This window comes from Pelodiscus sinensis, chromosome 9, assembly GCF_052426305.1.
Source record: "Pelodiscus sinensis isolate ZL-2025 chromosome 9, ASM5242630v1, whole genome shotgun sequence".
Taxonomy (NCBI): Eukaryota; Metazoa; Chordata; order Testudines; family Trionychidae; genus Pelodiscus; species Pelodiscus sinensis.
This window is the reverse complement of record NC_143060.1, coordinates 63,431,922-63,459,443: the sequence shown is the minus strand read 5'-3', so window position 1 is coordinate 63,459,443 and position 27,522 is coordinate 63,431,922. Positions and strand designations below refer to the sequence as shown.

At 44.2% G+C, this 27,522-nt stretch overlaps 1 protein-coding gene across 2 annotated transcripts in view; it reads right to left on the bottom strand.

The window, feature by feature from the left end:
- The window catches only part of COP1 (COP1 E3 ubiquitin ligase), a 146,132-nt gene extending 118,980 nt beyond the window's left edge, over positions 1–27,152 (bottom strand). Inside the window, exons 1-6 of one of the 2 annotated variants that reach the window (XM_075936898.2) lie at positions 26,689–27,152; positions 16,636–16,695; positions 14,487–14,584; positions 13,050–13,126; positions 10,257–10,376; positions 7,342–7,410 (exon numbers count right to left, since the gene is read on the bottom strand). In XM_075936898.2, the coding sequence (XP_075793013.1) occupies positions 7,342–7,410; positions 10,257–10,376; positions 13,050–13,126; positions 14,487–14,584; positions 16,636–16,695; positions 26,689–27,038 (774 nt within the window). In that variant the 5' untranslated portion in view covers positions 27,039–27,152. The remainder of the gene's footprint in view (positions 1–7,341; positions 7,411–10,256; positions 10,377–13,049; positions 13,127–14,486; positions 14,585–16,635; positions 16,696–26,688) is intronic. The other variant, XM_075936899.2, reaches the window with a different exon arrangement.
- Between the last annotated feature and the right edge of the window lie 370 nt (positions 27,153–27,522).

The window sequence follows — 27,522 nt, the reverse complement described above, 5'->3', positions numbered from 1 at the left end:
CCCATCCCCATATACACTGAATTCCCAAGAAGGAGCTTTCCTTCTTTATTAATTTGTGGAGCGGGAGGAAGACTAAAGCCACGAATGAGTGATCTTTTAAAACAAACAGCAGAACACTTGAAGGTGGAAGGAGACAAGCATCCTACAGGTCAAAAAAAATGTTTAGTTTCTCTTCCTTTTCTATTAAAAAATATCCCGTTGAGCACTGGTAAGGGAAAAGGGCTTTGGCAGCCCTTGGATAGACCTAGGCACAGAAGTAATTGCAATGCTTCTTCAAATTCAGCTCGGAAAAAGGATAGGGGAAGATAACCCCCACAGTGAATACATTCACTATTGCCTTTGCTTAGAGCCACGTTTCTCAGACAGAGTCCTGACCCACCAGGGGAGTCACGAGCAACCTAGAGGGAGGTTGCAGTATCACCCTGGCTTAGAGAGAAAGCAGAAGAATGGGAGATGAAAGTTACACCACTGACCACTCAAATCAAAGGTTGCTAGGCACCATAGAATGAGGCTGGATGATCAGCAGTTACAGCAGCTGAGGCAAGGGCTGTGGAAAAGAGTAATACCGCTGCTCCAGAGACACATGCCTCTACAGCTTCTTCTGCGCTGGGAAAGATACCAGAAAGTAACCTTGTGGGAGGGGCTGCTGTGACTGTACCAGTGGAAACTGAAGTGGCTGGAGATGAAAAGAAACTTGACAATATGCAGAGCGACACTCTCTCATTTGACAAAAAAGGTTTCTTCCTCTTGGAAGAAAAGGCTGAGCAGACTGGCACTTCCTCTCCATCTTATCTTCTATTTTGTGGTCTCCGAGGGAGAAAACTCCAGCTGGTGGTGGAGGATCAAATCCCTATGCTCTGCCTCGAGTCTGTGGCAACAGAACTGGTTGGATCCTGAAATGGGTGGAGCCCATTCCAGTCTGGCTCTGCCTTCAAGTCAATCCAGCACACACAAAAAAAGGTATAAATAGTTCGTGAGACTTTAGTTTTGGTTATATTAATATGACAACATAACTAAGTACCATTATAAACCATTTTATAATTGTATTACAAAAGTATTCAACTCGGAGCACTTAATATATCAATATACATTAGTAAAATAAGATCTTTCAGTATGAGATGACATATAGCCAATTTCTCATTTGAGGAAAAATAGCCCTACCAAAACAAGTCACTCAAACATGTATCAACAACCGATTAAAACGTCTTTTATTTTGTTCCCTAAATACTAGCAATTTTCTTGGCATGCTGTCAAGCAAATGAGTTCTAACATCCCTCAATAAAAAGCAATACATGTAAATAAGCTAAAAGCCCCTGGTCCTGCCTTGAGGGCGGGGGGCTGGACTCGATGACCTCTTGAGGTCCCTTCCAGTCCTATTATTCTATGATTCTATGAGGCATTGACTAGCACAAAAAGAGCGAAATGAAAACACACTGCTCTTACCCTGAGATTCACTCCTCTCCTGAAATTGGGACCAAATCCAGAAATGCTAGTTCCCAGCCCCCCTGTTCTCTAACTCCCTAGACCTCACTTCCCTTCCACAGCTGGGGAAAAAACCCAGGAGCCCCACATCCCAACCTCAATGTTCTAACCACAAGGTTTCATGCCCAGCTCTGGGAGAGAACACAGTGTTACTGCAGGCATGATGGCAGCATATAAGGAAATGGGAGTATCGGCACATATGATGCACCGTGGACCTGCAGAACTCACTGCTGCAGGACTTTCTCTCCCTGGGATGAATATTTATTGAAAGCAAACCAAAGAGCCTACGTATGTGGGAATCAAGCTTATGCCCTTTATGAGGTATAGAGAAAACTTTCAAGGTAAGGGGTTTATTTGGGAGGGGACAGTGAAATCTGTTCTTAATTTAGAAAATAGCAAAACTTCCAAGCCTGGATTTCTCTGTTGTGCTGGAGGCCACCTTAAGGGAACCAGCGAGGCAGATCAAGAGAGGCTGTAAGGGAAAAGGAGCTGAGAAACGGGTTTCACAAAGACAGTTCTTCTCCCAGCTGTTTTGGGGGTGTTTGAAATAAATGCAAAGAAACAGCCTTCAACTGAACACAAACCAATAGCACCTGTTCATCTTCCAAAGTATCCACAATGCTGGAACCACCACCAGTTCTTTAGTCACCTTGAGAGACTGCCAAGGGAGACCCCTAGATTTCTAGCATTCAAAAGGAAGCAAGCAGGAGGAGGAAAAAAAAAACACCTCACCCAGGGAAAAATCCAGACAAGCCCCCTTTATACATCAGAAAGAAGCATGGAAGGAAACAGGCGCACAGCCAGAGATTGTCCTGGTCAGAAGAAAAACACTTTAAACGTTGTGATCAACACCATTTGCAGTTACGAAGAGGAACACACAGAGTGCTTCAAGCTCTCATTTCAGGCAGGGCCTCGGCAAAGATGGGTGTGTATTGGGGAGGGGGAAGGGATGGCAGTGAGTCGAGATGGAAGAGCACTGGTAGAGCAGTGGTGCCAGTCCAGCTGAGCTAGAAACCCAGGGCAGGGCTAGCAGGGTGCCAGCAAAGCTGGGGGGGGAGGTTAGGCAAGCAGGAGGGGGGTCACCAATAGAATTGGAGGGGGGAGAAGCTACTCCTGGGGGAATTCTGCACCACTGCGCACAATTCACGTGCTGCCCACAATTTTTCCCGCAGAAAGCAACTTTCTGCCAGAGTTGTCATAGTTCTGCCTTTCAGCCACCAGGGGCTAGACATGGGCTAGAAAAGCCTTATTATACCTATAAATCCATCTCAGTAGTTTTGGAATGTTATCAAGAATTTGTGACATCAGAGAATGATTGATTTCTAGCTTTGTCATCTCCCCTTGCCTACTCATTATCCATTCCACGTGTGTAGATATTAAGTATAAGGTTTGACAGGTAAAGTGATTAGCAAGAGCTAAATCACAACCCTGGAGAATTCATGCTTCTAATTCCTTCTGATTATGGCACAATCCTTATTTCTACCATTTCATATCTTCATTATAGGAAAGGAACAAAAAGGTTGAGAGACACTGAGGAGACAGAAAGATGACTATTCTGAAATGCTAACCAAAGGTGGGCAATAATTTTTTGCTGGGGGCCACTTTGGAAGCACGCAAAGCCTCCTCCGCTCTCCCCTGCCCTGCAAGCAACACGTGGCACTTGGAAATGCCACGTGCTCCTGGCAGGGTGGGAGGAGGCTTCGCACGCTCCCCTGCTCCCAAGCCAATTAGGGCCTGAGGAGTGCACGAAGCCTCCTCTGCTCTGCCCCCTCCCCCCCCAGCGAGCAGCGCACGGCGCTTCAAAGCACCACATGGCGCTTCAAAGCACCACATGGTCCTGGCAGGATGGGAGGCGGCTTTGCGCACGCTCCCTCCCCCAGGCCCAATTTGGCCTGGGTGCCGGGAAGCATCAGGGCCTATGCGGGCCAGATTCACCCACTTGGTGGGCCGCATCCAGCTCATGAAGGACCTTTTGCCCACCCCTGTGCTCAACAATTTTAGCAAAGCAAATCTGTGCAACATTCAGGATTTACTCCTGGGGGAACTGTGCACTACCCCACAATGCAGAATTTTGCAAAAAATTAATGTTATACATGGAGAATTTACTTTGCCCCACAGAAATGGGCTGCAGTGTTGCTAGCCTCCAATCCCGCCCGCCGGATCCAGAAGAGCCCAGCTCTCACATAGAAGACAGGGTCGGGAAAGGGAGCTAAAGATGTTCCTGACAGTTGCAGACCCCAGCATACCCTGTGGAAAGGAAATGCCAGCATGCAGGGAAATACACACAAGCATCAGGCTGTTTCTCCTTCTGGATCCCTGAACGGGGGAGGGAGCAAAGAAGGGGAGAATGCAAGTATCTGGGTCAGGGAGGCCCCACAGATGGGCTCTTGGGGGAGGAGGGATTGTTTGTGTCTGGCCCCCTGACTTGGCTCTAGGGGTGGGGTAGGGCAAGGGACAGAGAAACAGGAACTGGATTGTTATAGGGATTTCTTCAATTCTCTACTTCTGGGGAAATGTGTATGTCTGTCACAATACAGACACATACTTGCCCAGGCATTTTGAAATGAATGAGCAAAACAAAGTAAAACTGGCATGATTATGTACTGTGAATTGAGAAATACAATTTGCAGCATTTTAAAAATGTGTGCAGAATGGAAGGTTTACTCTGGGATACTCACCTGCTGAAAAATACTTCTCACATGACACATGGGAAAAGAGACCTCCCTAATTAAATGTAAAAGACTAATGACACATTAGAAAAAATTCACAAATTCCAATAAAGATGCAAAAGCAAGATTTATATCAATGAGCTAATAGATCTTAGCAAGTGTACAGCGTCAATCTAGGAACCCTCTAGCTTGTCTAGGAACCACAACATCAATGTTATGGAGCAAAAAATCAACCTTGGTTTAGAAAATCCTGCAACATTATCGTTGTAGGGGCAGGTTAGGAAATGTCATTTCCAAGCAATATACTATCTTACAGGAATATCAAATTATGGCAACAAGTCAAAACAGAGTTTCAACGCTTCAGAAAATGAACTCCTTTTCTACTCCAAGTACCACTGTGCTCTGAAAGTACAGTAAGGCTACAATTAGATACCCACAACTGGCCTTCATCATCTAACTTGGGCTCTGGGGGCTGTAAAACTGCACTGCGGGTGTTTGGTGGTCCCCTCTCAAGTTCCAGTCCATGCCTGAACAGCTACATCCCAATTTTACAGCCCTGTAGTTTGAGCCCAAGTCAGCTGACAAGGGCCAGCCGCAGCCTTCAATAGCAATGTAGACATAAATAAGAGCCACTTCTCCATTACGACTTCAAACATTTTTACCCAGACCAGGGTGAAATTGAGGGTGAGGTGGTGATATTCTTCCAAGTTCTACCCACAAAACAAGCTCTCCCATAAGAATTGCCAAAATTAGATACAGTCGCAGTACCACTGGAGACACTGAAAACATAGCTACATGCCCTCTCAACTCCAGTAAGGATCTTCAGTTTGAGCCTTTAATATGCCAACAAGTTCTTTTCACCTCATTGGGAGACGGGGGAAAAATGTGGTTAGACTTTCCCAAATGGCCACCTACTGATGGCATATCATCATAAAATGCTTAGAAATGGAAGGGACCTTGAGACGTCATCAAGTCCAGTCCCCTTCTCTCATGGTAGGACCAAGTACCATTTAGAATGATCATCCCTGACAGGCGTCTGTCTGACCTGCTCTTAAATATCTCTAATAATGGAGATTCCACAACCCCTCCAGGCAATTTATTCCAGCGTTTAACCACCCTGACAGCTACAAAGTTTTTCCTCGTGTCCTAAATTGCTGCAATTTAACCACATTGCTCCTTGTCCTAACATCAGAGGCCAAGGAGAACAATTTTTTCTCCCTCCTCCTTGTAACACTCTTTTAGATACTTGAAAACTGCTATCATGTCCCTTCTCAAACTAAACAAACCCAATTCCTTCAGCCTTCCCACATAGGTCACGTTTTCTAGGCCTTTCATCATTTTTGTTGCTCTTCTCTGGATCTTCTCCAATTTCTCCATATCTTTCTTGAAATGTGGGGCCCAGAACTGGACACAACACTCCAGTTGAGACCTAATCGGCGCCGAGTAGAGCGGAAGAATTATTACTCGTGTCTTGCTCACAACATCCCAGAATCATCTTTGCTTTTTTTGCAAGTGTCACACTGACTCATTTAGCTTGTGGCCCTCACAGGAAGCTGGACAGTTCTGTGAACTTCCCTCTCCTTTATTACATGAGGAATGAAATACTTAATGTTGACATTTAATCATCAGTTGGCTTTTGAATTAGCACCTCACTTGGATGAATGGGGCTGCTCCCAATAGCCGTATCTAAAATAATTAGACTAGAAATAATAATTAGACTTGCCTCCACTGCCAACTTAACCCAGGTGACCAACACTCAAGGCTAGACTCACTTGGCAGTGTGCAACCACAGGAAAAAGTAGCACTAGAATTACTGTGTCCTCCCTGATGCCCTATTCACCCGTGTGCATTGCTAAGAATTCTTTGTACTGCTGCAAGCTGAGCTACTCCAATTCTTTCGGGAGGACTTGTTTGGCCTTCAAGGCACATGGGAAGAACAGCAGGAAGGCACTGTATGACTATTAGCACCTACATAGTTTAGCCATACGTTCTCACTTCAAAGCAGGAGGTTTCCCAGCCCAACTGGAACCCTCCTTTGGGTTTTAACCTATAGCCCCAGACAAGCCAGCTGACCTGGTTTGAAAGCATCAAACATTGGTGAAAGGATTAGGGTGGATGGGAGGAGTGCGGGGGCCATGTCGGAGTAACAGTCAAGTTTATTGCCCAGTGAAGACCTATCTTGATTCAATGTTTTTACATTCTCTCCACAATTAGAAGAGCTAGAGGTTTTCGTTTACTTAAAAGGTGAAAGCAGAGATTCTGAAGACAAAATAGAAAGGTGCTAAACACAGGAACCAAAGCAAGCTCTGCCAACACCCAATATGAACCTACTTCTGAACAAAGTTTCCCCCCCCCTTCTTTTAAATTGTGCATTAAAATGTTTAAGAAAAACTGGTTTAACACAAGGGGGCATGCTTTATAAATATTTAAGAAACAAGATACTTCCACAGTTTGGGACATATCTACACATCAACTCTCAAGTAAGGGATAAAGTGCACGTGAAATAGAAGTCTGTAATGCTATAAGTTGGCAGAAATCAATTTTAATGTCCATATCATCTCTGTGTCTCTTGTTCCTTTATGGCACTAAGTCCCTCTTCACCTACCTTTTGATTATCCATGTAATGAACTTTTTACATGATTCTGTAATACCTTCCTTTTACTCTTCCTATTTTAAATAGCATTATTTTCTGCTAATTTCTTTTTAAAATCCCATGTGCCTATATATTAAAAAAATCTTTATATTAATTCTACGTTCTGACCAATCTTTACTACTTACCCCAATTTGGTATTGCATAAGTGAAATTAGCAGTGACTTTTTTTTTTAAATAAATTTTGGAAACAACTTTAAAAGAGCCTCCCAGCCTTCCTTCCCTCACTTTCCATCTTCCCCTCACACTTGCATCTTGTTTCAAGAATTTGCTGCAAGTTGCCATTGGGCACACTTTCCTTGACAATTTCCCTTCTCCACGTGCTCGCAACCCACAATATGTTTAAAAAAAAGGGAACATTGGTTAGAAATCAAAGCTGCCATATCTAATCTAATCTATAGTCCTTGAAATCCATGCATTTCAAATATCCGTCTACAGGTGAGAATTTTCTCCACTGAGGCAATATTTCAAGATTACCTTTTTTTTTTTTTAATAGAAGGAAAATGCCTTGCAATAACAAAACCAAAAAATATCTGCTACCTCTCTTTTATTTCTCCTGGCAACCTTGAGGAATTCCATAAGGATCTGTAGTTGGGCAGCATGGGACTCCTGTACAAGAAGATAAGTTGAGAGAGAAACAACAGATTAATTTTATGCATTCAGAGCATGTATACAAATAAATTACTGAACGAGCAGTAGGCGAAAGGAGCAGCACAGTAAGTCGCAATTACAAACAAGGTGCTTTTCCTTTGCTTCATAGATTTCAAAGTTTGGGTTGGCCCCCGGCAAATTTTTATATTATGTCATGAATATTCCCCCTTTGTGCATGACAGGCGGTTAACAAGCAAAGCACATTACTCACTCCCGCCCTGCTTGTAGTGAGTCCACACCCTTTTAGAGAAAAGGTTGCTCACATATCTTCTCATCTTCCACTGCTGGTAGATCTTGAACTTTCACCTCTAATCAACATGCTCAACAGCAATAATTTAGTTTCAGAAAATGACATCCCTTTCCCCAAGTGAACACTGCACAGAAGCACAAAAAGATAGCTTCTACAATGGAAAATAAATTCATAGCGAAGATTAGCTGGTTTTGGGAAAGAAGAGAGGTGTTTCAGTTTCCTAAATAAATTAATTCCTTACATTTTCCTCTCCAATGACCAGAAACTTGAAGAGCAAGAGGGAAACAGGAATGCAGATTCTCTTCCTATGCCTAACATCAGTATAGCAATACTACTAGACTAGCACATGGCAGAGCAATTTGCACAGACCTTAGAAAATCTAATTTACTGGAGGTCTGAAAATGAACTCAAAAGGTGGGACAAAGGAGTGAGCAACATGGGTCCATTAAAGGAAAAAATAGCAGCTGAGAAAGAGGGGATAAAGGTGCTTTTCCGGTTTGGTTCTTTTGCTGTTCTATGTTTCCATGATAGAAACCAGAAAAGGAGGTGAGTAAAATTTAGAGAGAACACATTACTTATTTAATCTGAATGGGTATAAGCAAAAATGTAAGTGAAGCATTACTATTCGTATGCCTAGGTGATGCGTCTATTCTGAAAGTGATAGTCTTATAATTGAACAAGATATAAACACTCCACTTGAAAGGTTTCTGTTCACAGAAGGAGAATGTGATGTGTGTTCACATTGCCAATCCACAGCTTCTAGGGGGGGAAACCTATTTATTATCAAGTCTGACCCCAGCCCAAAGGCGAATGTTAAACAGTCACAGAGGGTCTATTCTCTATACACAGGTAAATACACATGCAAATCCACACACAGTATGTTTAAAAAGACCTCTTTTACATTTACTACAGCAATTTTATTGCCAGAAATGTAAAAGGAATTTAATTTCCCCAAAGGAGCCCAAAGCCAAACCAATAGATCATGACTTCATTGATCCTGAAGGAGGCTAACATATATACCACCACCAGCACATCTGACAAACCAGGTATAAGCCGCCATATAACCTGACCTCCAAATCTAGACCATTAGCGCATTAGGGATGTTAGCAAGTAGTTGACTAGTCGACTACCCGAGAAGCATAAGCTTATCAGGTAGTTGACTAGATTATCGACAGCTCACTCCCCCTCCCCAACCCCACTGCCTCTATGAGAGGCACCGGGGAGGGGAGAAGGGAGGGAGAACGTAAGCCAATGCTGGGGGGAGCCATCTTAAAAGCCAGTTCCCCCCAGGACCAGCTCCATGGTGCCACCTGCCCGCTCACCCCCTGCTGCCTCTATCAGGGGCAACAGGTGGGAATAGGGGACACTGCTCCAGCAGCAGCCCCAGACCACCAGGAACAGGGGCTGCTGGACTCAGCGTGAGCTGGGACTGAATAGTCCCAGCTTGCACTAGTCCGGGATGCTGCGCCTCTGCATTTTAAACATAGTAACAGCCCAGTGGTTTTTACTACATTTAAAACGTAGAGCTGCAGCGCAGCTGGCTCCCAGAGCCAGCATGAGCCAAGACTGAGTAGTCCTCACTCAAGCCAGCTCCTGGAGCTACCCTGCTGCGGCACTGCAGAGGTGCTCCTGCAGACTACAAATGGCATCCTGCATATTATATCGACTACACGATTTGTCAGCTAACCACAGTTTAATGTCCCTAACTCATATTCATGCTTCTTCATAGACTGGTTTACGTTAGGCCTGTCTCCTCTCACATTGCTGGTTTCAGATGACCATTTTCCAGGAAAATCACAAGAGCTAATCACAAAATCGTATAGCACTATACTCAAACACCAAAATTACAGCAAAATTATACAAAACCCAAATGTTCTGCTGTTTATTCCTAGTGACAGACTGCTTCATAACCTCATGAACTTTCATACTGCTATGACAAGCAAGACAATTTCAGCTTTTCTTTAAGCATGAAGAGGGAACAGGCCTGATTTTCAGAGATGCTGATCTCTCTCAAATTCTTTTGACTTAACATTGGAAGCTGTAAGAGCTAAAAGTTGGTTTCACAGTAACTGCTTCACAGTCCAAATAATTGGTAAACAGAGTGAAGCTCCCCTTAAAGGATTATTGTTTAGTAAAATCTTCAAATTTTTCATATCTTTATGTTAAATGTTCACTCAGCAAATTGTATCAAAAACAGAGATTGTACTCTAATAGCCACTTGCATGGCAGGTCACTTTCTGTATTCCCTCTCTCCGCCCTCAATACTGATGCTCAGCTTCCCCTTCAGCATGTTCCTCTACCGCAAGTGAAATCATAAACAAGCATTTATTGCATCATACTTCAATACCAGTCAGACTGCTGCCATGAAAAAAAATCAGTGAAATGGAGAAATGTTCAATACTAGAGCAATGGGGTTCTATAGAAAACCCTATAGATTAATTCCGTATGGTGAGTCCACTTCAGAAACAAGGACATGTGTTTTGGAAAGAAGATACCTGTGATTAATCACAATTAATTTATTGGTAAATGAAATAAGACAGGAAAAGCTTCTTACTGCCTCCAGTTGCTTCTTTTTTTGTACAAGCAGCTCCAACATCAAGTTAACATTTGCCAAGTCAAGATTATCTTGATCAGTTCCCAATAAGTCTTGAAATATCTGCCATCGGTGTCCATTCTAAGAAAAGGAAAAGAGGAGAAAGAAGGTAAATACAGATTAGTTGTTTGACACAAGATATTTAAATTAGTGTTGCAGTATTTCATCCTCTGAAGTATCTTAAGTAGTTTTCAGAAAGAAAAATTCCCAAAAAAGTATAGAAAACATGTATTCTGTGTTGTATCACATCCCAACAACTTAACTGGGAAAGTATTTTGAGGAATTGTCTTATGCTAATGTATGTAGAGCAGTAAGGTAGACTTCAGAATTCATCACAAGTCTGGTGTCACTAAAAACAATTCAGGAATTTGCTAAAACAAAATCTCTTTACATCCCATTCAGCAACAAGGCCAGATGAAAACTAACTTAGAATTTTAGGACTATATGACTAATTCAAGATATTTTGTTACACTGCAATTTCTAAGAAATTAGTGCAATGTCTCCAATCTTCAGTTATTGACTACTCTCATATTTACAGTTAAGCATGTGCATTTGCAGGACTGGGGATAAAATCTGTCATCAACCCAATGCCTCCCCTCGATTAAGTTTATAGTTTTGCTCTGCATGTGTGTTACAGGACTGAGTATAAGTAACAGAACAAGAATATAGTAAATGTGTACAGTAAAGAGAAAACCAGATTTTCATTTCAAGTTGTTAATTTCTGAAGTGATAGATTACATTCCTCCTTCACAATTCTCTCATGCTGAAAATCTTTACAATGGAAAAAGTTAACCTTACAAGCCGCCTATTGGCATTAAGAGTGCGTATATCTGAGATAAAATTGTTGAAATGGGATCTTGTTTAAGTCAACCATACTTTAATAATTAATGTTATCTGGACAGCAGCAACACTTTTTTACACTGTGGTTAATCCATTTCTACAGACAACTCTTTTCCTGTGGAATGATCCAGTTTTCAAATAAACTCAACTTGTATAAGTGGAATTAACTGACATGACAAATTTTTTTAGTGTTTCAGCAACCAAATCCTTTGATTTCAAAGTACTGACAATTCTTACAACTCAGAAAGTCAACAAACAATCTAAATTTAGAAGTGTTCTAAATAACCTACTCAGAAGTATTTAAGTCATAAAAAAATTAATAGCATCCACATAAAAGTATATTTCTTTTTACAAGATGCTCAGTAGATAGTTTAAGATCTTTTCTGTTCTTAATTTCAGTCTGGAACTCAACTACTGGAAAAAGTTATGTAATGTTAAAACATGTCTATGTGATTTGAAATAAGCCAATATGACCTGAAATCTTATACAACATACTGGATTCTAGTAAGAACACTGCTAAATCGGTACATCAAAGTGAATATGCAAATTTATGAAAAAGTCGAATAAAAGGAGAACTCAAATTTTTAAAGAAAAAAGTTAACTTCTTGAGGTGCAAGATGCATATGTAATATGGATAAATATACCACATTTGTTTATCATATCTCTATCCCAAGAAACCTGCCTTATACAATTGCTAAAGCGACAGGGCAAAATCTGTTAGGCAGTACTAGTGCTTTTAGATTAAAAAATTCAACTGTACATGAAGATATGGGGATACCTCAACATTGTCATTTAATTAAGCAAGACCCTCAAACAAAAACCCTTAAGGCAGGTCCCCTTTTTTAAAAAATGAGACTTCAGATCTCAACACTGAAAATGCAATCTTGGGTGGGTGGGTGGGGAGGGGGGGGAAGAGAACAAACTAGGTGTGTACACACACACACACACACACACACACCCACCCCTAAGTACTTTTATTTACTGCCAAGATGTAAATGAGTATTTCTGGAATACACTCGTGACAGTAAGTTTCCATGAGTTATATGGATCACACATCTAGTGGTGTGTGTCTCATAAGTGTGCTATCAAAATTCCCAAGGGAAAACAAGAGGAGATGCTGATTAACTACACCCCTTTGTTCACACCACACACAGCGTAATAATCTTTGTCCAGACTATGCTTTGTGAGGTATCATTTGAAAAGTAAATCACTGATCAATATCACGTGAAATATACATAGCAAACTTAGATGTAAAGTTACAAAATCTCCGTGTGATGTTGGTAGCACGTGTTCAGACTGACGCAGCCCTGATTAGGCAGGCATGGTTGAACAGGTCTGTCTTTTAAATAAAGGAACGTATGCTTGCCTCAAGTTCCACTGAAGTAGCAAACAGAGTCCTTAAGACAGCCAGAGGGAAAGGCACATCTGTGTTTCAGTATACAGAGCAAGAGAGGAGCAAGTATGGGGCCACCTTCACCTCCGGACTCCACAGCACCCTCCTTACAGTGTGAATAAACTTTGCTTTGAAGGGCAATCCTCAGAAGGCTCCACTATAAAGGATGACTGGACTGCAATAGCAAGGGGCAAAAACACCCCAGGGATCTTTCCCTCTCTTTTTCATCTAATATAACAAACGAACAAGCCCTTTGACTTTTGGAGGGGGAAGGAGGCATCCAGACCTGAGAATCTGGTTAGCAGTGTTGCTGGGAACATGCGATAAGGATTTTACTTGGAATCAAGTCTAGTTTAAGTTTGGTTACTAGAAAGATGTGTCTATTTCTCTTGTAACCATTTTTGACCTTAATGTCTTATACTACTACCAATAGTAAGATTTGTCCTGCATTAACCTAGGCTATGAAGCAATTCCCATCCAATACCATTAATAAAAACAAAGTAAGAAGAGTTGAAACATACGGTGCTACTCACTGAATGGTCCAGTTTGAATCGCTTTTCCTCAAATCTTTGCTTCTGTTTGAGGATGAGCTCATTCACTGAAAATCAGAAAAAAACATGTTAATGTAAGAAATGGGTAGCCACCTTAATGAACATTAAAAAAAGCCAAAGTTTTGCTTGAAGACTGTTTTACCTAGCAAGTGTTACTCTTACTTAGCTGAAACATTAAAAATATGTTTTCAGATTACTGGGAACATTTGAATTATCTATAAGCAGTTTTACTGATTCCCCTACCTAGTCACTTTCCCCGATTCCCCTACCTAGTCACTTTCCCCATGTCTTTCTGATAGCAATATGGGAAAGAAGTTGTTTTTTTAAAAGGGGGGGAATGCAACCTGTAAAGTTACAAAAAAACAAAAAATCCCATAAGTGTAGTTCCCAAAATTGCTTTTGCTAACTTTTCTAAATTACCATGATTATTTAATTAGAAAAATTGTTTCTACTCTGGGTTAAAGTGCAACCAGAAAGAGAAAGAGTAAGAAATGAGGTAGAGATTCACTGATGGCACTTGCTAATCTGCAAATAGGCCAAACAAATATTTAAGTCTGCAGCCCCAAACAACTGTCATTGAGATAAACATATTTCATATATCCTTTAATACAATTTAGAATTTCCTTCTTTCCTCCAAACATGGACTAGTTCCATGATTAGCAATGTTCAGCCGGTCATTCTTGGTTCCAACTCTTACTGAGGCAAGGAAAGAATTCTACTTTTTTAAATAGAATTACTTAATACATTTGGATTTGAGAAAATGTCTTTTGAAGTGTTCTGAGGTCACTCTGACCTTTCAAGTATTATTTTACTTAAAATTTAAGAAGCAGCTCAATACACAAAGCTACACAAGTTCACATTTTCCTCAAACACTGGAATATATCATAGTCAATTTTCTTCTCTCAAGTTCTCTTTTCTTCCTTTACCCCATTCTTCAAACTTTTATTTATTAGGATAGCAATACATTGGAAAATTAAGATCTAACAGGTCATATGGTTCTTCATGGCACCTGCAATCCAAGTCTAAATCTCAGGTAAAATTGTATCATGGCGTCTTGTATCTTCTATTGGTTGCAACTTGTAAATATACCATAGTTTTGGCTATAAAGTAAGAGGCAGAAGAAAATCAGTTCAAAGATTTATTCTACTGTCTTCATTTTGCTTCTTACAGAGCACCAATAATAATGGGCCAGATCCTCACGTATTATACACCACAATAGTCCCATTGACATCAGGGGTGCTGTGTAAATTTACTCTACCCACCGCTGCCCACTCAGTCTTGTGACTGAGGGCTGATGAGTAGATTTTGTACCTGGGATTTTAAGTTTACAGGACAAGAACGTCACTGCTGCTAAATTCTTATCCTGAGAAGGTATTTCTAATGCAAATTAATAAGCCTAAGACTCACCTAAAAAGTTGGGATAAAGATGGTCTATGTTATCAACAACATAGTTACATTTGGGGCATCTGTTGTTATCCTCCAGACTTTGATGAATACATTTATAACTGTTCAAAGAAAGCAAGAAATAAAACAACTTAGAGGCCATGAGGAAAAAAGCAAAATGGAATTGCAGTACAGATAACAGCAGAAAAATAAAGTATCAGAATTTAAAGTGCTCCATAAGCCCTGTTAGATTACAGCTATAAATGGAGCACAAGGATGGGTCTAGACGGGACCAATATCCAAGTGTTCCAATATTAACAATTAACATCCTAAAGCAAAAAGGCTTCATATCAAAAACGTAGATACAATTCAATCATGTTTCTGCCTCGGGTTAAGGAAGAGTTGCTTACATTTAGTCCTTCACCCCTATGCAAATGCTAATACACCAAGGCTACGTCTACACTCGTGGCTTCTTGCGCGAGTAATATGCAAATGAGGCTAAGCGTGGAATATCGCCGAGCCTGATTTGCATACCTAATGAGCCACCATTTTTTTCAGAAGAGGCTCTTGCAGAAGGAGCGTCTACACTGCCCCTTCTTGCGCAAGAAAAACCCTCTTGCGCAATGCCATTACACCTATTACTTTTCAGGAAGAACGGCATTGTGCAAGAGGGTTTTTCTTGCGCAAGAAGGGGCAGTGTAGACGCTCCTTGTGCAAGAGCCTCTTCTGAAAAAAAATGGTGGCTCATTAGGTATGCAAATGAGGATCAGCGGTATTCCTTGCTTGGCCTCATTTGCATATTACTCGCGCAAGAAGCTGTGAATGTAGACATAGCCTAAATGTCTGTGACTACCAGGAGACCCATTTCTTATAGCTGAAATCAGTAAATGATCTGGATAGCAGAGACTGGCAGCTTTTACCATGTTTGTAAGCCAAGGAACAGGATAGCAGTATCTGGAGTCTTTATAAAGGTACTTTGCCAGAATTATCAAAAACCTAGTAAACGGCATCATACCTAGGCTACAGGGTTATCTGGCACTCTCAGTAACTTTAAATGAAACACAAAGAATCTTTGACCTCAGCTTCCCCCCCTCCTTCTAGCAGAGTGGAATAATAAATGTCATGCCATAAGGGACTTTCTACTTCACTGCTAAGAATCCCAGGGACACACTAATCATACACTGCACCTTGATGCCAAGGCCAATCCTCCCTCTGGGACATTCCTACTGTGGTAGCTCACTCCACAAACCAGTCACTGGAACAATGGACTGATATTACTGGATTGGTTTTATATCATGGATGCTTCAAAAGGCCTTGCAACAACCACAGGAGGTGAGAATGTTGCATATGGAAACAGCTACATCCCCTGGAAACATAATGCCGGGGGAGGGAAGGGGGAGTATATTCCCCATTAAAAGAAACCTAACAATCTGTAGGGTGACTAGTGTTACGTGTTACTGAAAGATCAGTTAATGTACCAAAGATTAAGAAAATTCACAAGAGTTGCTGCTATTCAAACTGCATGCAAAATGCACATGTAATACTGAGCTTTATGCTTCAGGGCTTAAACTGATCTCAATCAGAGCTCATAAGGAGGATTAATGAGGGGGGCAAATTATCCCACATCTGCCTCTGTTGGGATGCTTATACTCTCCTCTGAAGCATTTAGTCCTACCCACTACAGAAGACAGGACACTGCAGTAAATGGACCTATGAACCAATATGGCAATTCCTAGCAAAACTTTGCAAAACATAGCTATTTGGAGATAAAGGGGGTAGAGGTGATGTGCCATGGCTTGATGAGTGACAAGTAAATTTTCCCCTCAAAAAAGAAGTTTGTTCACATCCTCTATCCTTTTAAAATATTATTAGATAGGTGAAATATTATCAGTCAGCTTCCTACAAGTACAGTAGATTAAAAAAAACACAAGGGCTTTAAGGTACAAGAGGTGTATGGTAGCAATTTTTTTTTCACTCTGGCAAGTAGGTATCAAAATTTTAAAACATGTTTTTACAATTAATTAAGTCGCAATTAACAAAAGGTGAGCAGAAAAAATTATGAACACACAAAATTAAGTTCCTAGTGTCCATGCAAATCAAACTCTAACCAAACTGTAATGAATGCATTTTATAAGATGTTCGATGGACATTTTGCTTAACATAAAAATCTTACCAGAAACTGTGTCCACATTTCGTCATGTATGCTTCTTCAATCATATCAAAACAGATGGGGCTACAAGTAAAAAAAATAAATAAATAAAATAAAATGGTGCCTTTTTAAGTGCAAGAAAAGCAAACAAGAAAAAAATTATAGTAAAAAAAATTCAATGCAACCATCCAATCACTAAAAGGGAAAGATATTCTATGTGTAAAAGGGATTTAAAAAAGACAGTAACACCACCTCAGCAATTTAAAGATCAAATAGTCACTTGGTTATTTTGTAAACACTGAAAGATGTTGTGAAATCTAAGATTTAGTACAATTAGAAACCAGGAGAACAGAGTTTGACAGTTACAAACAAACAGTTACAGAATCTTTATAATAAGTTATTTCCAAAGAGAAAAGAACAGTTATGATAAGTATAAAATAATAGTTTGAGGGGCCAAAAAATGTTTCTTTTCCACACTGCTCAGTTACTTATATAAGACTGAGAGAATGAGTCCAAAACTGTGAGACAGGAGAACAGGGATGACAAAGGAAGAGAGATGAAGCTTTAATTTTGCTAAGACTCTAAACTACAGCATGACATGTCAAAAAATGTAGCTATTGACAGAGGGGGAAGAATTAGACTTCGGAATCATCATTAACAGAGAGATGGGAATGCAGCCATGAGACAGGGATAAAAGGTATGAAAGCAGAAAGAGAAGCTCCTGATGGAATCTTGCAGGATATCAGCAGAGAGTAAGAAGACATGAAACAACCATAGAAGACTATGAAGGTGCAGTCCAAGAGGCAAGAAAACGCTGATCAGTCAAGCATGGAGTTAGCCCAAGGAGAAAAGAAATTAAGCAGGGTGAAACTGCTGAGTATTAAAAGCAGTGGATAGGTCAAAAATACAGAGGATGGAATTAAGGCCTTTGGATTCACCCAGAAAGAGACCACTAGTGAGTGCAGGCTCAGCAGAGCAAGGGGTTGAAACAGACTGTAAAGGATTAAACAAAAGTTAATGGTGAGAAAGCCAAGATTATGCAAAGGACCACAAGGATGAAGAGAGGGAGGGAGATGATCCAATAGGGTAGGGAAGTGAACAGGTAACCGGTTACTACCGGGAAACAGTTAACCAGTTCCCTGGGAGCAACTTCCATGGGCTGGGAACTGTTCCAGCCAGACTGGAGAAGCTCCCCTGCCCAGGATCCTACTTACTTGGTTGATCAGTTAACCATTAGGTTAACCTACCATTAGGTTAACCATTAGGGATTTTACACCCCTACAACAGAGAGGCAAGAGGAGCGAGGAAAGTCTTGAGCTTCTAGAATAAGAGAGGTAGTGGCATGTTTGAAGACAGAGTGAAAGGGGCCGGATGAGAATGGAATTGAGAAGGAAGATGGAGAGGATTGCTTTATCATCCAACAGAAAAGATAAACAAAATACATAAATGTCAAGATTCTACATGGTTGTCTGTCTATCAAGAAAAAGTATGTAACAAGACAACAATTTTTTATCTAATGTATGTGTCAATTAATGTCAAATTTCAAGGTTAACGGTTAAAATTAATACACTTCAGGAATCTTTCCAAATAGCTGTCACGCTTGCCTCTCTTCAGCCAGTAAGGTTCTATCTAGTAAGGGCATGCTCCCTTCAGAAACATCTTACCATGGTTTGCCAATAGTAAAATCTTACCATGTCACAGATACCTATTTGTGTTATGGAAAATTGCAGTTGATGAAAAAAAGAATCTAACCATGGATTGAAACAAGTAGTTTGACGGAACAAACAACATACATGAAAGGAACCAGAAAGTTACTTTCTTTCTCCACCCCGCTCTCTCCATGCCAGCATAATGTAAATAGATGACCGATTCCTACAAGCTGATTTCCCCCTTTCCACCATCCACTCATGATGGTGGTACAGGCTAGTCCCAGCTTTATCTTGGAGCAAGAGGGAGGACAATGCCTCCCACTCCCTCCCAAAATGTCCTAAACCCACTGAAAATGAAAGTGGAAACAACAGCCTTCTCTGGCTCAACCATCCTCCCCACACGGGGACAAGCAATGCCCTGATAACTAGATGGAATCTACGTATATAAACTACACGGGTTCTCGGTAGTCTACAACTGAATCATGCATTCAAAACAATTTAGTTTGAAGCCCTTAATGCTACACTTTAAAAAAAACCACGTAAGAGCTTGAGCCAAAACTACAGACTATAATCCTTTCCTTAGGCTCAGAACCACAAAAGTAGTGAACCGTAATCCCAAAGTGTCAGGTTCATTTTAGGTTGTAGGGATGTCATCGTCTAGGGATGTCATTGTATAGACAACTACACGATTAACTGATAAGATTAACCAATAAGCCCAGGCTTAACAACTACACACATTTCCCCCCTCCCCCCTCCCCCTTGCTGGCTCTGTATCAGAGGCAGCAAAGGTGGGGGGAGCAGGAGCCAGTGCCAGTGAGGAACTGGCTTAAAAGCCGGATCTGCACAAACACCAGCTCCCACTTCCCCTCTTACACCTGAACTGCTGCCTGTGTGCGAGCAGATGAGCCGCTTTGTTTTACACCACTGTGTTCCCCAAATACAGCACATTACAAACTGAATTACTATGGACAGATCATAAGATTAACACTGAACACTCCTAGACAGAACTTCTATTTTCTTATCATTGGTGGTCTATCATCCTGCAATGCTGATTTTCAAATGAAAGAAGGACAATAAGCAGAGCAATGAGCTTCCAAAATTCAAGCCTGCAAACAAAACTCAGTTCAGAAATAATGGACAAGTCTTGCCATTTGTTCTCAGAGCTCAAACACTATGGTCACTGAAGCAGCCACACACTCTGCTAGGGATGTTAAATTTAGAATCAAAATCATAGAATACTAGGACTGGAAGGGACCCCAAGAGATCATCGAGTCCAGTCCCCTGCCCCCATGGCAGGATCAAATACTGTCTCCATCTCTGATAGACATTTATCTAACCTACTCTTAAATATCTCCACAGATGGGGATTCCACGACCTCCCTGGGCAATTTATTCCAGTGTCTGACTACCCTGACAGCTAGGAACTTTTTCCTAATGTCCAACCTAAACCTCCCTTTCTGCAGTTTAAGCCCGTTGCTTCTTGTTCTATCCTCAGAGGCTATGATGAACAAGTTTTCTCCCTCCTCCTTATGACACCCTTTTAGATACCAGAAAACAGCTAACATGTCCCCCCTCAGTCTTCTCTTTTCTAAACTAAACAAACCCAGTTCCTTCAGCCTTCCCTCATAGGTCATGTTCTCTAGACCTTTCATCATTCTTGTTGCTCTTCTCTTCGAGTAACTGACTCATCGAATAGTCAATGCAAAATGCATCAACTATTTGATTAGTCGCTAGGGCGCCTCGGCCTTTGAAGTGTATCAAGAGCCCTGGGGCTGTTGCTCCACTTCAAAGGCAAAAGCACTGAGTGGAGCCCAGGGTCAGCTGGGAGAGCTCCCCCCCCCCCCCCCCCCGCAGACCTCAGGTTTCATGTGGCACTGCCATTTTGAAATGCCGCATGCAGCCTGGGGACCCCTTAGCCGGCCCCGGGCTGCGCGGCATTTTAAAGCAGCAGTGCCACGTGGAACCCGGCGTCTGGCCCCAGGCTCCACACAGTGCTGCCACTTTGAAGTACCCCCTCCCCCCGCCCCTACTGCCTCTTTGATAGAGGTAGCAAGGGGGAGAAGTGATTAGTCGACTAGCCTGTCGACTATCTGATAAGCATTTGCTTATCGGATAGTCAACCAGTCATTCACATCCCTACATTCTGCTCCCTAACAGCAGCAGCATGTGGTGCCTAGAAAGGAGTACTAAACAGCAAGTGTCTCACAAGGTCAGGGGAGGAGATCCTCCATGATCAGAGACTTCCTTCTCCCGTCAACTTCCCTAGAGACAGGGGGAGGAAAAAAGCTTGACACACTCTTTTCTCTGTGTGTTAATATAGGATGTAGGCTCCTGCTAGGAATATTCACCAACAGAAATAAACTCATTTCTGTATACAGTTTTCTCCACTTGGTATCTTCAAGATATTGGGTGAAGTGTACAATTTGTAGTACATAAGAGATACTCCAACAGTGAACTGCTTGCAAAATATGTCACAAGCCAAACTTTGCTTTGCAGTTTAGTCATAATGCTTTTGAGTAGGCATTTTAAAAGTATTACACAGAATTTATGGACACAAACAACAAAAATATTAAGCATGATTTCTTCAGGCACCTTTGCAAATCCTACTCTCTCAACTGCAGTCTGGTATCGACAGAAGGCACCACAGATCTCACAGGTCTACCTTCAGTTACACAACTCAGGGGCCACATGCAGAGGGATCTCCAACCGTGTCCTGTAGCACACCGCTTTTGGAAAATATTCTTTTTTAATGCTGCTCAGATTGGTCACACAAAGTTTATGTTCTGAGCGAGCCACTCAACCTTTATCCTTGCTACTCTCAAATTATAATTACCCTACTCCATAGCTCCAGGTTGTCTGTGTGTACAACAGCAACAATACTTCCTTTGTACCACCCTTTGCTTGTCTCGTCTATTTAGGTAGCAAGACAATCCACATTCAACGGCGCTTAAACTGTATCTCTACAGCAAGGGTAGCCAACCCATTAAATGAAGAAAGCTGAAACAGCGGCAGAAAAAATGCGAAGAGCCACATCAGAATTGTTGAGGGAGAAAAAAAAAAAAAGGAAAGATCTCCCCACAAGCCAGAGTTGCTGAGGAAAAATTTAAAAAAGGACACTGCCCCTTTAAAAACACAGGTTAGCCTTTTTGGCTACATCAGGCGCCTGTCAGCCAACGCCATCTTGTCACGCCGGACGGCTCCCCTGCACCCAGTGAGCACAGGAAGCCGGGGACCAGGGGCCGTAGTGGGCAGCTTCGCCAGCCACTTTGCAGGGTGAAGAGCTGCATGAGGCACTAGCCGCAGTTTAGCTACATCTGTTCTACAGCATTTAGCACAATGGGCCCCCCAAGCCTGAGTGGACAAACAGTAACAGCTATCTTACACCGAATACTAAACCCAAACACCAGCAGCCAACCTGCACTAAAATCATTAACAGTCCACCAGTCTGCCTTCCCTGAAGAATCTAACCCTTCAACATACATCATCGATACATCAGCATCACATTTACCACCCTAAAAATGGTGCTTCCCCACCCACCCAGTGTCTGGTCACATTTACTTGCATAAAAACATCTTTTACCCATTACAAAGATAGCTTCCCTAATTATCACCTCTAATATCACTAGCCCACAGACATTCACCCCCCCCCCCCCCCCCCTTCTATACTGAAATTTGATTTGTCCTTTTCATATGTGTTCATTTTTTTAAAGTGTATCCTTTGGTCTATATATGGCTGTGACTATTTTCTTCCACTATTTGATCTGAGGAAGTGGGTCTGGCCCACGAAAGCTCATCACCTAATAAACCATCTTGTTAGTCTTTAAAGTGCTACATAGTCCTGTATTTTGCTTTATTAAACCTGTGCCTCTTGTGGCTGAGGATGTGTCTACACTGCCTACTCTACAGTGCAGCTGTGTTTTTTCACCCCCCTGAATGACTCCAAGATTTAGTGCTGAAAGTGGCAGTGTAGACACAACCCGATTGAGACCAGCTGGAAGATCTGGAACCTATTAATGATAAGAATTGTTAATGCTTTCTTTTTTACAGGCAGGTTGCCACCTGTGACAGCAAAGCCCTGCCTCAAGAAGCCATCAATTGTTAATGCCTACCCTATTACTACAAATTAACCTACACTTTTTGGAGAACAGGAGGTACATCTTTTATCACCGCTGTTCATATTTCCTACTAATCTGGTTTTAGGCTTTGGTCTGACACACATGCAATTGCTATTGACCTTCCAAAAAACAGATATAACCATGTTTTATTTTGGGGGGGTGCGGGAGAGAGGGGGCAATAATTCTTACAGCAGCCTTCAATACTGGTGACCAAGAGATTGTTGACTCTCCTTCAGAATTTCATAGGCAGACACACAGGAAAGCCTTTTAGTGGGTTCTTTCCTATCCAAGTGGTAGAGCCTGGAAAATCTGTGAATATCCACCTATATGTGCAGGTGTGGATATATGCGGACCATTTTTGCAGATTACAGGGCTCTATCAAGTGGCAATAAAGAAGGAGAAAGACTGCTTTCCCTTCTCCTTAAAAGTCACTTCATACGTGCAGGAGGGATGTAAGTGACTAGTCGACTATCCAATAAGCATAAGCTTACTGGATAGTTGATTAGTGCCTCAACGAGTCGTTTCTCCCCCCGTCTACCACTGCCTCTATCAGAGGCAGTGGCGGGGGGGGAGGGGGAGGGAGCAGGAGCCGGTGCTGGGGAGAGCCGACTTAAAAGCCAGTTCCCTGTCTCCGTGTGGAGCAAGGGAGGCAGAGGGGTAGCGGGGACTGGGCGCAAGCCAGTAACCAGCTAATTCCTGGCTCACACCCAGTCTCAGCCACTGAGCCTCTGCTTTTTAAATTTATTAAGAGCCTACCAGCTCTTAAATTTAAAAAGCACAAGCGCAGCGGGGGGGACCCAGCGCGAGCCAGAATCAGCTAGCCCAGCAAGTGCAGAGACTCCCCCACTGCACACCAGCCTTTTAAATGTATTAAGAGAAGGCAGGCTCTTAACACATTCAACAGGCAAAGCCACAGAGGGGTTAGCTCCCACTGGAGCTAACCCCGCTGCAGCTCCCCCATGTATCAACTAGTCGATGAAAATCGACTGGCTGATTAAACTAAGTTTAACATCCCTAATGTGAAGTTCCATCTTTTCACTGAAACAAAAGACAGGACTACACAGCACTTTAAAGTCTAACAAGATGGTTTATTAGGTGATGAGCTTTCGTGGGCCAGACCCACTTCCTCAGATCAAATAGTGGAAGAAAATTGGCACGACCATATATACCAAAGTGATACAATCAAAATTACTTTGGTATATATGGTCATGCCAATTTTCTTCCACAAATTGATCTGAGGAAGTGGGTCTGGCCCACGAAAGCTCATCACCTAATAAACTATCTTGTTAGACTTTAAAGTGCTGTGTAGTCCTGTCTTTTGTTTCAGCTAGACCAGACTAACACGGCTGCATCTCTAGCACCCATCTTTTCACTATTTCCATCCAAGGTATATGCATACTTAGGAAGATGCTATTTTTGTTGACAAAACTAAGTTGACAAAACATAGCTAAGTTGTCCAGAGATGCATCTCCTTTTGGTTACATGCCGATACTGCAGTTTTGGAGCTCTCTCAGTTCATAGAGAAACTAGATATAAATGGCTCGTAAGAAGAAAGCAATGCTAACTATGTCGGGGGAAGAATGTAGGCACCGAACAAGAGGCGTGAGCACATTCTCTTTTGGATGTATATAAATAGACTTTGCCAATGTTTTATACTTTGTAGTGAGAAGGACTCTCTTGCTCTTTCAGGATGCTTACTTAGATAGCAAATATGCCATGTAGTTTTTTTCATCTAAAGTCTGCTGCAAATCTTTTTTTCCCCCCATGTGGATCTCACCCAGTGACTTCTGGGCTTATAACTTTACAACTCACTATTGCAACATGTTGTACTTAATTACCGTAAACTTCCGATAATCCGGCACCTTTAGGACCCGGGGGGGGGTCGGATTATCAGATATGCCAGACTATCAGAAGGGGGGGGCTATGAGGGGTCTGGGGTAGGGTGGGAGGGATGCCACCCCAGACCCCTCATAGCCCCCCCTTCCGATAGTCTGGCTCTGCCCCAGGCGTCCCCGATTCAGCCGCTGCTGGTCAGTTTCAGCAGCGGCTGAATCCTGGACGCCTGGTACAGAGCAGCTGGGGCGCTACCTGGTTGGTCCAAGGGGCGGCGCTACAGGACCAACCCGGCAGCACCCCAGCTGCTCTGCCCCAGGCATCCCCAAGTCAGCCGCTGCTGAAACTGACCAGCGGCTGATTCCAGGAAGCCCAGGGCAGAGCAGCTGTGCCCAGGGCTTCCTGGAGTCAGCCGCTGGTCAGTTTCAGCAGCAGCTGACTTGGGGATGCCTGGGGAAGAGCAGCTGGGGTGCTGCCGGGTGGGCCCCACAGTGCCGAGGAGCGGCGCTGCAGGACCAACCCGGAAGCACCCCAGCTGCTCTTCCGCAGGCGCCCCCAAGAGTAGCTGGGGTGCTCCCAGGTTGGTCCCGCAGCTCCGAAAGGCAGCGCTACGGGACCAACCTGGCAGAACCCCAGCTGCTCTGCCCCCAGCTTCACCAATTCAGCTGCTGGTCAGTTTCAGCAGCAGCTGAATCGGGGAAGCCGGGCGCAGAGCAGCTCCAATTGTCCGGCAGCCAGAGCACTTCCGGGTTCCTGATGGTGCCAGACCATCAGGAGTGCCAGAGCATTGGGTGCCAGACCAATGGAGTTTTACTGTACCTTGAAACTTTAGGTAGGCAAAATGCTGGTCTTAAGTGGATTTAAATACAACTACCACATACAACCAGCACAATCTCTGTGCTTTATACTGGACACCAATTGGTTAACGAGAAGACTCTAGTGCACCTGTAAATCTATAAACTAAGACCCAATATTTTAGGACTTTCTCTACAGCAAAAATACACTAAATTAGAAAATATTAACTCACTCAATGTACAACACTAACACCTGTGAGGATACTCATGTTTAAAGTCAAAATAAGGTTAAACACAGCCATTAACCATTTTAAAAAATACAATTATTCTTATAAAGTACTCAACGTAAGCAGAGTACACACACTAACCCACTGCTTTTCGCCACCCCCCTAACCCGCCCCCACACACACAGTAGGTGAGCTCCTCCCTGGTCCCCCGTACAGAGCCATACCAACTTCACAGCCATGGAAAATATGTCAGTGACAATTAAATCTTTTCTCCCCCTCTCCCCCGCCACACACGGAGCAACTAGGAAATCTGATCTTGTGTGTTTTTGCCCTATATACAATACAGATTTCATACAGGGGGTTATGAGGAGAGACCAGTGTTTTTCAAATTGGAGGTCCTGACCCAAAAGGAGGTTGCAGGGGATTGTATGGTTATTTGTAGAAGTAGGGTGTCATGGTATTGCCTCCCTTACTTTTCTGCCACCTTCAGAGCTGGGTGGCCAGAGACCCATGGCTGTTGGCTGGGCACCCAGTTCTGAAAGCAGTGCAGTTCCCCCTTTGTCCCCCCCTATTTTTGTGCTGGGGGGGACAATATCATCCCACCCCATCTTTAAGCAGTGCTGCCATCAGCAGCAGTATCATAAACCCCTTCCTTTACAATAACCTTGTGATGACCCCCCCCCCCCAAAAAAAAAACTTTTTTGGGTCTGGATGCCTGCAATTATAACAGCCTAAAATTTCAGATTGAATTGCTGACATTATCAAGTCAATAACGTTTAAAAACCTATGACCATGAAACGAAACCAAACGACCCCTGAATTTGGTAGGGCCCTACCCAGAACTACGGTAGCCGGGTGACTCTCGGGCCACCTCCTAGACCAGACCTCGAGTCTAGGCTCATCCCCAGTGGAAGGCCTGTATCTCTGAAACTTCCTCCTGGCCTCAGCCTGCCCAAGCCTCAGGGAAACACAGGTCGGTGTCGCGGGTTGAGCCTTAACGGGTGACGCTGACTGGTTAGGGTTAACCCGGGGGGCTAGAGCTGCCGCAGACGGGGGGCTTCTCCAGCCCCACAGGGACAGGCGCTGCTGCAGCACAGCCAATGTATCCCAGCGGGTGCAGCCTGTGGCAGAGGGAGGGGGGCAGGCGCCAGGAGCAGCCCCTGCCCACAGAGGGGAAGGGCGGCCTGGCGGAGGGGGGGGGGCGCAATCCAACAGGACCGCAGCGCCTCCCCCGCTCGCCTCTTTGCCATCTCGTCACGCGTTCGCCCAGGACACGGGATGTCGCATCGCTCCCCCCCCCCCCGGGCGGAGAGAGCGGGCTCGGCGGGGGGAACCTGCAGGACCCCCCCCCCCGCGGGCTGTGCAGGGGGAGGGCCCCCCCCCCGCGGGCTGTGCAGGGGGAGGGCCCCCCCCCCCCGCGGGCTGTGCAGGGGGAGGGGCCGCGCCCCCCCCGCGCGCTCACCACACGAAGTCGTTGCTCTTGTCCTCGTAGGAGTTGAGGAGCCCGTTGCAGAGCGGGGTCAGCAGCGGCCTCTTCCGGCTGCCGCCGCCCGCCGCCGCGCCGCCGCCGCCGGGCCGGGCCGCCCCCGCCAGGCGCGAGAGGACGGAGGCCGCCGCCCCGCTGCCCGACACGGCGGCCGCCACCAGCACAGGCCGCGCGGGGCCCCCCAGCCCCGCGGACGAGGAGCAGGAGCCCGGCGCCGCCGCCGGCGCGGAGGAGGAGGAGGAGGAGGGCGACGTGGCGGCGGAGGCCGCGGCGCCCTGCCCGGCCGGGGGGTGCTGCGGCGACGGCTGCTGCCGGCTGCCTGACATGCCGAGGCCGGGCGGGGGGGGAGCCTCAGCGCATCCTGCGCGGCGCCGCCGCCGCCACGGGGCACAATAAAGTTTTGTTGAAAATCGGCGCCGCCCACCCGGCGGGGCGGGGGCCGCGCGTGCGCAGTCGGGCCAGCGCCTCTCTGCGGCCTTGTTCAATCTTTATTGACAGCCCCCCCCCTCCTCTGCGGGAGACAGCGGGCCTCGACGCGGGGCGAGGCGCGCTCAGCAGCCACTGCGCACGCGCGCGGTCGGCGGGGAAGAATGGGGTTTCGCCAGAGGGAGGGGGTGTGGACAGAGAGCGAGAAGGGCGGCGCATGCGCGGCTCGCAGAACGAGGACGCGTGAGAGCCCTTCACTCCCCAGCTGGCGCTGCGTTCTTTCCCCTCCCCCACATCCGGGCCTGGCTCCCATGGGCTGGGTGAGGGCCTGCCTGTTCCAGGCCAGGCACAAGGTCTAGCCCCCCCCCACACTTGTGGGGCCGC